The sequence below is a fragment of the Lemur catta genome, chromosome 19 (assembly GCF_020740605.2).
Source record: "Lemur catta isolate mLemCat1 chromosome 19, mLemCat1.pri, whole genome shotgun sequence".
NCBI lineage: Eukaryota > Metazoa > Chordata > Mammalia > Primates > Lemuridae > Lemur > Lemur catta.
In genome coordinates, this window is record NC_059146.1 from 28,755,371 (window position 1) to 28,767,884 (window position 12,514).

The 12,514-nt window shown below is 55.7% G+C and overlaps 1 protein-coding gene across 1 annotated transcript; it reads right to left on the bottom strand.

Moving 5' to 3' along the window:
• Window positions 1-1,472: 1,472 nt before the first annotated feature.
• On the bottom strand, window positions 1,473-12,009 carry LOC123624286 (cytochrome P450 2S1). Its single transcript, XM_045531926.1, has 9 exons — window positions 11,541-12,009; window positions 10,273-10,438; window positions 8,260-8,409; window positions 7,736-7,896; window positions 7,469-7,648; window positions 5,107-5,248; window positions 3,831-4,018; window positions 2,065-2,206; window positions 1,473-1,889 (listed from the first exon to the last, which is right to left on the bottom strand). The coding sequence occupies exons 1-9, from the start codon at window positions 11,715-11,717 to the stop codon at window positions 1,693-1,695; spliced, it is 1,503 nt and encodes a 500-aa protein (XP_045387882.1). The 5' UTR covers window positions 11,718-12,009; the 3' UTR covers window positions 1,473-1,692.
• Window positions 12,010-12,514: the final 505 nt, after the last annotated feature.

The following is a 12,514-nucleotide window of genomic DNA, read 5'->3' on the forward strand; positions in this document are numbered from 1 at the left end:
TTCCTTAACCCTTAGAAATGCATATTCAATTATTTTCTGGGATTTTCCTTAAAATAATCTTTATAATAAAAAGTGACAGATGAAACAAAACAAAAGCAGCAGAGAGTTCATTACTGAATGAGGTTAGATGACGGGCTCATTGTATCATTCTACTTTTGTGTATGTTTGGAAACTCCCTTACTAGATAATTAAGAAATAAAATGATGCCTCTGGGTTCCTTGTGAAGGGAAGGCAGGAGAGAAAGGGTGGAGGAAGAGGCGGGTGTGGGGTTGGGGTCTGCCTGGTCCTCTAGTGCCTGTGTTCAGTGTCTACTTTCAGATTTGGAGAGTCCCAGGGGTCTGAATCTGGTCGGCTTCAGGCTTTTCCTGGCCGAGGAGGCCCCCAAAGCCTGCAGTCAGGCTTGGGCTACCCTCTCCTTGCCCACCGCGGGCTACCAGACACCTTGGCCCTGCCTGGGAGGGAGGCCCGGGCCAGCCCCAGCCCCGCCCTGCCCTCCCCCCAGCTGCACATCTGGTACTGATGTCAACAGCCGGGGTGGGCGCGGCCATGTTTTTCAGCTCCCGCCCGGCCTCAGGGGAGGGGCGGACCCCTCTCTCCCCACCCCTTACCCACAGTGACTGACGCGGTCACACACACACTAGGCCACGGGCCAGAAACAAACTTTTATTGCAAAAACCAGGACCTTTAAGTCACAAAGACGTCAGATCTGTCTTCTTCCCTGACACCGGCAACTGGAACCTGGCCCCAACTCGCTCTTTCAGGCCCTTCCACTGGGTCTAAAGAGGACTTTGACAATAAGCAGGGGCCTCGGGTCAATGAGTGAAAGAGTGCGTGTGTGTAGCACGGGCTGCTTTCAGCATGGTTACACACGCAGGAGCGTGGGGTGGGTGTGTGTTCCTCCGGTCTCAGAATCCTCACGTGTGCACGGTCTGTGTGCACAGCTGCAGACCGGGATGTGTTTGCACTTGGGAGGATTTGCGATCAGAGTGCCTGGAAAGGGGCGACTTTGTGGGTTGACGTTGTGGAGGTGGCTGGGGACCGTGCCTCCTCAGGAGTGGTGTCTCAGTGGGAAGAAACTCGGGGGAGCCAGGACAGCGCCATGCGTGGACTGGCTGTGTGGACCAGTGGCTGGGGACACATGGAAGTCGGTGGTCGTGTGCCTGGAGAGTGGGGCAGCCACACGAGGGGGCGCATGTTGGGCCACAGACAGGGATGGTCGGACCGTGGCGTGACCCGGGAGGGGGTGCGCTGCTCTCTGCGCCAGGCGCTCAGAGACGGTGGCACTGATAAGTTTGAGGAACGAAGAGTGTGTGTGAGCTGTGAACACGGTGCTGATTGTGTGGCCTGAGGTGGCAGCTGCACTCCCACGCAGGCACTGAGCGCCCAGGGCAGTTGCGTGGTGTACGAGCTGGGGGGTTACCTGGGCGTGTGCTTGCGATTCCAGATGGGGAAAGCTTGTGCCGCAGTTGCCTCGTGGCCCTTGTGGTTGCGCACGGGTGTGTGGTTGTGCGTCTCGACAGCGGCACGGGCCAAGTGAGCATGTGGGCCGTGTGTCTGTGCGGGGGGCAGGCTCGTGTGTGGATGTGGCTGCCTGCGGTGTGGCCTTGTGGCTCTGGAGACACAGCCCTGTCCACGCCCGTTCGAGGCTGGAGGAACCAGCCCAGGCAGCCGCTGCCTGCAGAGCTCCCTCCTTCATCTGCTCTGCAGGTCAGCGGGCTGGACCTGCAGCTGGAAGGCTGGGGGGACATTGAAAAGGCCACTGACAGCTGGCTGGAGGCTCAGGGTGCCCGGCGGGCACGGGCTCTCCAGGGAGAAGGCCTGCAGGATGGCAGCGAAGAGGAGGAAGAGCTCTGCGCGCGCCAGGCCCTCCCCGAGGCAGACACGCTTCCCTGGTGAGGAGAAGGAGACGGGGCTGAGCCGGCCCTCCTCACCCAGGCCCGCGGAGGGGACGGTGGGTGGGGGGAGCCACAGTGAGCCCGGGGTGCCAGGAGGGTGCCCCCCAACTGGCACAGACACCCAGAGCCAGCCAGGCCCCCTAGTTGTACCTAAGGACCCAGCAGATACCTAAGGAGAAGGGCAGGAATGCCTCGTGCTTCTTGAACTGTCCATCCGCATCCAGGAAACGGCCTGGGTTGAACTCCTCTGGCCGCTCGAAGACCTCGGGGTCATGCAGGACAGAACCAATGAGGGGGAAGACCTCCGTGCCCTGCGGGGAGATCACGATCCATGTACAAAGCTCTCACCACCCCAGGCCGCCCGGTCCCAAGTGCAGGACACAAGCCTGTAGTGCCAGGGACAGCAGTTCACCAAAACATAATGACATCAACATTTGTTGAGTACTTATGACGGGCCAACCACTTTATATGTCATTATCTCATAAGTAACAGATACACGTATTACACACACACACACACACACACACACACAAACTCTCTGAGTCACTTGAACAAGGCTAGGTGGCAGGTATGAATATTATGCCTATTTTAAATATGGGGAAACTGAGGTCCAGGGAACTGCAGCAACTTGCCCAAGGTAACCATTTGGACATGGCAGACCTTGTTATTTTTATATTTTCTTTTGAAACTTTGGGGGTTGGTATGTTGGGGTTCAGCTGTGGCTGCCCTAAGCCACCTTGTGGTTGAATGTCTGAGAGTCCATGGTCTTTCAGAGGTAAAAGGTGAGGGTAGGGCGTGAGAGCTGTCCAAGAAGGCTCCACCTGCCCAGGTTCAGGGGCAGTGGCAGCCCCTTTGCCAAGATCAGAGCTTCCATGCTCCCGGGGCTGTGCGGTGGACGATGAAGGCAGGTGGGGAGTGTCAGGAGATGGGGTGAGACCTTTTTTGCCAGGGACTCTGCTACTGGGGGTCTGAGCTGGGAAGGTGAGAGGGGTTCCAGGAAAAGATAGGGTCATGTTATTGCTGTTAAAATAGGAGAAAGGGAGGTGGTAGTGGTTAAAGCACAGGTTCTGGGTTTAAATCCTGCCTCCACTGCTAGCAGGCTGGGTGACCTTGCCAAGTCTTCTAACATTTCAAACTCAGTTTCCTCATCTGTAAAATGGGTATGATAATCATATAAGGTTGCTTTGAAGACTGAATTAAGATGATAAGTGAAGCATTCAGAGTAACACCCGGAACAGAGCAAGTCTGTTATTATTGTTATCGTTATATTGCAGCTGTCATGTGCGTAGAACTACCCCTCCACCAAGGGCTGAGTTGGTATTTCACAAACATTATATTACAGTTCAAAGTTGAGACTATCATTATTCCCAGTTTAGAAGAGGGGTATATTGAGGTTTAGAGGGTGAGGGATTTGCCCAAGGTCCCCGTTAGGAAACAGCAGGACTGGATCCTAACTGCCGCGGGTTTGCTTTTCCAATGAAGCTGGACAAGGGAGCCGGTCGCGCTGAGCTCTGGGGTTTCTAGGGAAACATCGCCCCCTGGTGGTTCTGGGCCTGAGCTGCTCCCCAATGAAGACGCAGGGATTGAGAGAGAGAGAGAGAGAGAGAGAGAGAGAGAATGTATGTGTCTAGATGTGTCTGCAGCAGGGGGTAAGGGTGAGAAGGAGGTGGCATTAGCATACCTGTTGGACAGATGGGGAAACTGAGACCAGACACAGAATCAAAGGGCAAGAGAAACACATGCAGAGAGGAAGAGAAAGAGTAAAACTGCAGAGGGAGAAAAAGAGGGGGATGGATGTCAGAGAGAGGAGGAAGACGCAGGGGGGTGTGGAGACAGAGAAGGACAGATCGACAGACAGACACTAAGATCAAGAAAAAGTAGAGAGACCAAGAGCAACCAACTCCAGCTAAGGCCCCGGCTGTGCTGCATACCAACCTGAGGCAGGGTGTACCCCCGGAAGCGGGTGGTCCGCATCACGGCGCGGGGTATTCCCATGGGCACCAGGGCCAGGAGGCGCTGCGCCTCGTGCAGAACTGCGTTGGTGTAAGGGAGGCGGGTACGGTCCCCCAGGCCTGGCGCCCGGCCTGCGCCCAGCTCCCGCGTCAGCTCCTCGCGCACACGCTCTGCATGCAAGAAGGGGTAGGGGTCAGAGGTGGCGTGGGGCCCTGGGACCTTCCTTCATCTTGGGTAGCCACAGTTTGGGCTGAGGCTAGCAGGAAGGAGGAAGGAGCAGTGCCCCAGACCTCCCTTAGCCCTGAGCCCACGGGACATCCTGCGTGTTGGGCACTCCATCTACCCTTCCCTAACTCCCACAACAACCCTACGGGGTGGTACTATTATCTATTCCCATTTCCCAGATGAGAAAACTGAGGCCCAGAGAGCCCAAGTCACTTGCCCCAAAATCACAGCTGATGCCACTCCACCAAGGCCCCCAACACCCATCTTCCAGGTCAGCCCATGTCACTGGCCCATTAGCATTTAACATAGCTGGCCCTAAAATGCTGGAGTTCCTCAGGGCTCATTCCCAGACCTGCCCCTTATCCAGGCACCCTCCCTAGTCATTGCAGCCTCAGTTCCTGCCAGTGCTGTGATGATCCCAACTCTCCATCTCCCATCCTGACCTGGGTGTCTCATGGCCGCCTGGATGCCTCCCCCAGGGTGGCCCCAGGCTCATACTCAAATTATTCCCAACTGGCCTCAGTGTCTCTCCCTGAAACCAGCTCCTCATCCCTCCTGTCCCCATCTCAGGGTTGCCCCATGTCCCCCAGTTCCCCAGGCCTGTCCCTGGACACCTCCCCTCCCTTTCCATTTCCAAAACCCCACAGCCTGGCCCAGGCCTGTCCTGCTGCGTGGGCTCCTCACATCCTCCGCGCCCTTCATAATCCACTTCTTCAGGGCAGCCCAGAGCATTTTTCTCAAATGCAAATGTGCCCCTGCTCAGAGTTCTTCTGTGACGCTGCCCAGCTCAGGATAAGGCACACAATAAACCACCAAGGTGACAAAGCCCTGCAGACATCTCCTGCTTGTCTCTCCCTACACTTCATACTGCAACCAGCAGCCCCCCAACTTTTTCTCACTGCTCAGATACCCCAAACGCCACCTTCATTCTCACTTCCAGGATCTGACTCAGCCTGTCTATTCTGCCTGCACATTTCCCTCTCTCGAACCCTCCCTTCTGTTCCCAAGGCCTGGCTGGTGGAAAGGCTCTCACTTTGGACCTGAGGATATTTCACCAGGAGCAGGAGGGTGTAGCAGATCGTGGAGCTGACAGTCATCGTCCCCGCGAATAGCAGGTAAGTGACCGTCATCAGCAAGTTCTTCTCTGTGAATTCCGTGTTTGGGTCTTGTTCCTCCTGGGAAAAACCAGGCAGAGGGGCTCAGAGAACACAGGCTGTGGCAAGTAAAGGCCTAGGGCAGCCAGGTTAAGTCACTGCCAGAGACTTTAAATAAATGTTCGAGAAAGGTTGGGATGTGGGTTCCTGATGTTAGCTCTCTCTAGTTGAAACGTAATTGCTACTAACAAAAATACAGAAAATAACCAGTCTTGGTGAAGAAATGAAGACACTGAAACCCTTTGTACCATCGGTGGGAGTGTAAAATGGTGCAGTCACTATGGGAAACAGTATAGCAGTTACTCAAAAAATTAAAAATCATATGATCCAGCAATTTGAATTCTGGGGATATACCTCAAAAAATTGAAAGCAGGGACTCGAAGAGATAATTGTACACCCATGTTCATAGCAGCAGTTACTCACAATAGCAAAAGTTGGAAGCAACCCTTGTGTCCACCGATGGATGAATGGATACATAGAACATGGTACATACATGCAGTGAGATATTATTCAGGCTTACAAAGGAAGGGGTCCTGTCACATGCTATAACATGGATGAACCTAGAGGACATTATGCTAAGTGAAAGTGAAACAAGCCAGTCAAAAAGTACAAATATATGATTCCACTTATATGAGATACCTAGAGTGGTTAAATTTATAGAGGCCAGGTGTGGTAGCTCATGCCAGTAATCCCAGCACTTTGGGAGGCCAAGGTGGGAGGATCCCTTGGGGCCAGGAGTTTGAGACCAGCCTGGGCAACATAGCCTGACCCCATCTCCACAAAATATAAATAGATTATCTGAGGGTGGTGGTGCATGCCTGTAGTCTCAGCTTCTTGGGAGGCTGAGGTAAGAGGATCACCTGAGCCCAGGAGTTCAAGGTTACAGTGAGCTGTGATCTCACCACTACACTCCAACCTTTAGAGGTAGCAAGACCCTGTCTCTAAAAAAAAAAAAAAAAAATTACAGAAAGTCGAATGTGGTTGCCAGGGGTTGGGGGAATGGGGAGTTGTTTCACAGGTACAGAGATTCAGTTTTGCAGCATAAAAAGAATTCTGGAGATCAGTTGCACAACAGTGTGAAGGTACTTAACACTCGTAAACAGCATACTTAAAAACAGTGGGCCAGGCATGGTGGCTTATGTCTGTAATCCCAGCACTTTGGGAGGCCAAGGCAGAAGGATTGCTTTAGGCCAGGAGTTCCAGGCTGCTATGAGCTATGACTGCACCACTGTACTCTAGCCTGGACAAGAGTGAGGCCCTGTCTCTCAAAAAAAAAAAAAAAATTATCCATTGGCTAGGAGTGGTGGCTTATGCCTATAATCCTAGCACTTTAGGAGGCTGAGGGGGGAGGATTACTTGAGGCTAGGAGTTTGAGACTAACTGGGCAACATAGCGAGACCCCCATCTCTACACACACACACACACACACACACACACACACACACACACACACACACACAAAGGAAAAATAGTGAAGATGGTAAATTTTAAGTTATGTGTATTTGGTAAATATTATGTTATGTGTATTTTACTATAATTAAAAATTAAATCCCTTCATTCTGATGTGGTGAGAAAAAAAATTAAAAACAAATTTTTAAATGAAAGAGAAAAGAAATGGGGCCACAGGTTTAAGAAAAATTTTCTCTCTCCAAAAACAGGGTGGCTGCATTTATTCAAAGGATGTGGCCCTGAATATCCCACATACTTCCAAAGTTTGTACAATTCAAAATTAGTTCTTTTCTTAGGAGTCAACTTAATTTTAATTTTCCCATATAATATTAAATTGTTCTCATAGAATCAATAGAGAAGACTCTATTAACATAACTTGATTTTACAAGGTTTCATACTCAAATGATCATCATTTCACATAACATGTCCAGTGTGGGAAGGGCAGCAGGGGGTGGGGGGATGTGAGCCTGAACATTGCTGGGTGGCAGGACCCTGGGCACGGGCCCTGAGCACAGGGCTGAGCGAGGAGGGAAGAGGAAGAGGAGGCATGCAGGAGAGACAGAGCCTGGCACAGACTCTGCAGGTGTGGTATGGAGAGAGGCAGTGAGGAAGCACTAAAAGAGACAGACAGACGGATGGACGCACAGAGATGTGCAGACAAGTGCAGAGATTTACATACACACAGACATGCAGAGAGAGGGAGAGAGAGACCAAGATCCCCAGGTACACCCAGCTGGGTGCCAGCCAGGCCAGCAGTCCCATTTTAGGGGACCCTCTGCTCCCTTTTCTCACCTGCGCCATCTTCAGCAGAAAGGCATCAACAAGGTCGTGTGCGGGGCATGAGGTGTCCAGGCTCCCCTGGTGCCGCTGCACCTGCTGGACAGCGAAGGCAGCCAGGTTGCCCAGATGCTGGAAGAGCTGCCTGTGGGGGCCCGGAAGGGGGTGCAGCAGCCAGGAGAACATCTCGTAGGTCTGCGGGGAAGAAGGGAGGCTGGTTCTCATGGAGGCTAGGCAGGAACCGTCACAGAAGGTAGCCAGAGAGGGGTCCCACCCGCTTACCTGGCCCCATGGGGAGCTGACCCCCAGCAGGGTACCGCCAGCTGCCCGGACCACGGCCTGAAACTCCTTATCCTCGTAGGGGAAGCGGAGGCCAAAGACAAAGGAGCAGGCTATGTTGGAGGTGGCCTGGGCCAGCAGCAGGGAGGGATCAAATGGGTGTCCTAAGGGGAGTAGAGGACAGGGAGCTGGGCGGAGGGCAGCCAAGGTGGGGCAGACCCACCGACGTAGAGTATGGGCTGGACCCCACCAGAGTCAGACAGACAGACAGACAGGGATACGAACAGGGAGACAGAGACAGGGAGAGAGAAACCAGACAGACTTAGGGCCAGAAAAACAGAGAAAAGGAAAGAAAAGAGGCAGAAGGAGAGACGGAGACCAAGAGAAAGTGAGATGACAGGTCCAGGGACACAGAAGGAGTTGTGGTGACACCCATGGAGAGACAGTCTTAGAGTCCAAGGCTTCATCTCTCACTCACTCCTCCCCGGACGCGCCCAGGGACCTTGGGCTGACCCCACCCTGCTGACCTTTTGTCCCCTGGAACGCCTCCACCAGATGCCGGGCTTCTGCCTGGATCCGCTCCTCGCCTTCTCGCTTCCCCATGCCCAGGTCCCGAAGAGCGAGCATGGTGAATTTCCTCAGCTGCCTCCATCGCTCCCCGTTGGAGAAAAAGACCCCTGCACAGAAGGCTAGACTCAAGGAGGGACCGGCACCTCTCTCCATTCCCCTTTCCTCCTAGCGAGGTATCCCCGAGGGGACTCTTCAGCCCCCGAGCCCATCCCAGCCTAGCCCAGGGATGAGGACTCAGTAGGTGCTCAATAAATGCATAATCAAACTGGTTCCTCCATCCTTTGACCTTGGGGCAGAGGGTACATTCTTCTGAAAAACAGGCAACTGGGATGATCCAGGCTTCTCCTGCTCCTTGATTAACCAGGGTAAGTGAAGTTGTCTTCCTTCCACCCACATTTTACCCTTCTATTCCTCGGCTTCCCTCCTCCTCTCCCATCCACCCACCCCAACATTTATGGAGTCCCGGGTCCCTTGCCCTGCACAGACTGGAGGTTGCACAGAGAGGCAGGAGGATGGATCTGCAACTGTTTTCCTCCTTCATCCAAGATACCTGCTCCAGACAGCCCCTCTCCTTCTCTGAGCTTAATGTTTTCATCTGTTGAAAGCCACCCTGTCGTGGCTTCCTGGACACCTCCTCCTGGGTGTCCCCTGCATCCCCTCCACACTGTGTCCCAAACTGGCCTCAGCATCTCTCCTCCCACTGTCTCAGCTCACCATCCATTCCCTGTTCCCTGGCCAGAGCCGGAGGTTTTGCCCTGATAACTCTCCAGCCACCCCCTCCTCCCCATCCCGCCACCCCAGCTCTGGTCCAGCCCAGTCCCTTCCCTGGGCTCCCAGACTTCAGTTTTACCCTTTCATACAGCAACCAGAGGACCTTTCTAACTCTGATTACTGATCTTCCCTGCTTAAAATCTATTGCTCCCGGGAAAATCAAAAGCCTGAATGCTCTGGCGTGACTCACAGGCCTTGCATGACCATGGCTCCCACTCACTTCTCCATGTAATTACTCATCCCGATTGCACTGGTTTCCTCTCACTTCCTCAAAGGAGTCAGGATCCCCACCCCCAGGCCCTGGCCCCTGCTGCTCCCTCTGCCTGAATCACTCTCACCCAGCTCCCATTCTTGGTGAGCTCACGCCACTCATCCCCCATGTCTCAGTTCTAATGTCACCTCCTCTGAGAAGCCTTCCCCGACTCCTCCACACCCACTCCTGTACAGGTCCTCTGTGCCCTGTGCCTTGCCGTCAAAGCTGTACTTCTTATTTTAGAATTCTATTCCCTGCCTCTCCCACAGTAAGAGAGGACACCACATCTGTCTTGGTCACTTTTGTGTCCCCAGTACAGAGCCAGGCATAATGAATATGTGTCAGGTGAATGAATGAATGCTTCTCTCATCTCCATGCTTTTATATGCACCAGTCTTTCTGCCTGGAACCCCCTTCTCACTCATCCTGTGAGTCTCATCTCAGACATCCTCTCTTTCAGGAAGACTTCCCGAATATCTTCCACCAAACAGGCTGGGTCAGGCACCACCTCTGGATTCCGGCTGTCCCAGGGCCTCCCTCATCCTCGTCCCACCCCCTCTGCCTGTGTCCCCATCCCACCCTGACCCGTCTCCCTGTGCGTCCCCATCTGGCCCTGACATCTCTGGGCTGCCACTGTCTGGTGAAGGGTCTGTCTCCTCACCTGCCTGGGTGCTCTGGCGGAGCAGAACTGGGACTGTCTTAGCCACTGCTGTGTCCCTGGCAGCGCCCAGAATAGGCCTCCTGGGGGCCTTGCTCACTTTGCGCAAGGCCCAGTCCTCCTCCGATCTTTAGTACAACCCTATGTGACAGGCGCTATTACCAGCCTGTGACTTCACAGATGAGGACACAGGCACCAGGCCATGTCGCATACCAGTACGTGGTGGTCGGCTTAGAGTGAGGGGCCCAGCAGCACCCCCCCCCCCCCCCCCCCCCCCCCCGTCACTCACCATGGCCGTCAAAAGTCCCGTCCAGCGTCGCCAGTGTTCCTCGCCCACTGAACTCCTCAGCCTGGCCTCCCAGGGCCTCCCGCACGGCCTTGTGCCCAACCAGGACCACCACCCGCCGCCAGGGTCCCAGGTACACGGTGAACACTGGTCCATACTTCTTGCTCAGCTGGGGGCGGGGAGGCAGAAGGGGTGGGTGCTGGGGGGCAGGCTGCCACCTCTCCCAGCCCAGGTGTCTCCATCACGGCCTCTGTCACTGGCTGAGCGCCTGGTCTAGCTTTCGCGCTCGCTCCCCGCAAGCGGAAATGGCGCCCTTGGGAGGCTCAGTTCTGTCTCTGCACCAGGCTCCGAGACCCCTTCACCAAAGTGCCGCCTCCCCCAACACGTCCTCCAGTCCCCACCTCCTCACTTCTTTCCTACCTAACCTCTGACCCTGGGACATCCCAGAACCAGCTCTGGTCTCCCTTAATCCTCAGCGCCCTTCACCCCAAAGACCCAACCACCCCTTCCAATCACTGCAAAACCCTCGAATTTTGGAGCAGACGCCGCTGAGCATCTCTCCCCAGAAACCCACCCCCTTTCCTATGTCCTTGAAGTCCCCCAGAATCCTTTTCAGTGGGGAACCTCGGGCTTCTTTCCACCCCCACCCCCCACCCCCCAAGGCTGGGGTTGCCTCGCCTGCCTTCTCGCTGTCTTTCCTTCCCTCCTCCGTCCCAGGAACTCCCAGCTCCCTCCCAGGGGAGCCCCACCCATCCTCCCACCCGGGATCCTCTGCAGACAGATTCCTCCAGCCCGGGACCCCCCTGAGCCTGCAACGCCCCCGGGCTCTTCTTGGCCTCCACATCCCACCCCCGCCCTCCTCTGCCCTTTCCTCTTTGTCCCCTCCTTAGCACACCTCACCTGTGTGCCCCAGCTACCTCTCCCCTGTGACAAGCCTACCCCCTCAGCTTCTCTTCTGCCGGAGGACTCCTGTCTCTCTCCGCCTGGTCCCTGCCCATCACCTTCCCAGGATTCTGCGGGCAGAGGTCCCTGCCCCTCCTAGCCCGGGCGCCCCACCCAGGGATCCTCTCTCCGGGTACCCCTCCCCTTCTCGGCCCTGGACAACCTACTCCTACCCCCACCCCAGGACACTGTGGGTCCTCTGCCCCGGGACCCCTGCCCCTGCCTGCTCCCTAGGATACCCGAAGGCCCCGTCTTCTCTCCCCGGGGACCCCTCCCGCTCTGGGCCGTGGACCCCCGCCCCGGTCCAGGACGTCCCCGCGGCCCCTCACCCGCACGAACCCCGAGTAAAACGCCCCGGGCCGGAGCTGCAGGAGGTTCCCCAGCAGCGGCAGCGGCGCGGGCCCCGGGGGCAGGTGACCTCGGGCCCGGATCCCGGGCAGCGCCAGCGTCAGCAGCAGGAGCAGCAGCAGCAGCAGCAGCAGCGCCCAGGTGCCGGCCGCCTCCATCTCGGCAGGTCGGCTCCGTCTCCTCCTCCCAGGCGCTCCACGCGGCTGGGCCAGTTAGGGCGGGAGCCGGGCGGCTCCCTCCCCGGCGAAATCGGGCGGGGGGCGGGGCAGCCAGCCCATCCCCCCGCCTGCGGGCAGGCTTCCCTCTCCGCCGCCAGATTTCTCCCAGACCGCCGCCGCCGCCCGATGTCTGGGACTGTCGCTCGAATAGAGGTCTCCCAGGTCACCCAGGTCTGCCCGCGGTTCGGGGGCGGAGACAGCGCCCCAGGTAGGGCGAAGGCAAACGGAAGGAACCTGGAAGCTGTAGACTTTGGCCGTCTCTAGGCGGCCACACCCTGCCCCTGGCGGTGACCGGCGGTGACCCTGCGCTGCCCTCCCCAGCTCCTACCTCCCTCCTGGTTGCAACCCCGGGTGTGCGTTCCTGGGTGCGCGCTTGTGTGTGGTGTCTTTGAGCCAGTTCCCCCCAGCACCTTACATCTTCACAACTAGGAGATGAAGAATCTAAAGTCCAGAGCGGTAAATCGGTTGGCTCTAGATCACAGGGCTAAGTGGGAGTTAGGATTTGGACCCAGGCCAGTCCGGATGATTGATCGAGTCATTCATTCATTCATTGATTAGGTCAGAGGCAGTATGGTGGTTAGGACTGTGATGGCTGAAGCCAGACTCCTGGAATGCACAGCCTACTTCCTCTGTGCCTGTTAACTCTTTTGTAAAATGGAGCTAGTTTTCAGGATTAAATTAAGGACACATACGCACATAATTTAAAGCAGGACCAGGTGCATATATAACAAGTATTA

Bases quoted from the DNA above. Each gene is read 5' to 3' on its own strand.
- LOC123624286 (XM_045531926.1), bottom strand. From the start codon at position 11,717: ATGGAGGCGGCCGGCACCTGGGCGCTGCTGCTGCTGCTGCTGCTGCTC. The intron at 8,410-10,272 runs GTGAGTGACGGG...CCTTCTGTGCAG, and splicing joins CGGGACTTTTGACGGCCATG to GGGTCTTTTTCTCCAACGGG. The intron at 7,649-7,735 runs GTAAGCGGGTGG...TCTTCCCCGCAG, and splicing joins TCAGCTCCCCATGGGGCCAG to ACCTACGAGATGTTCTCCTG.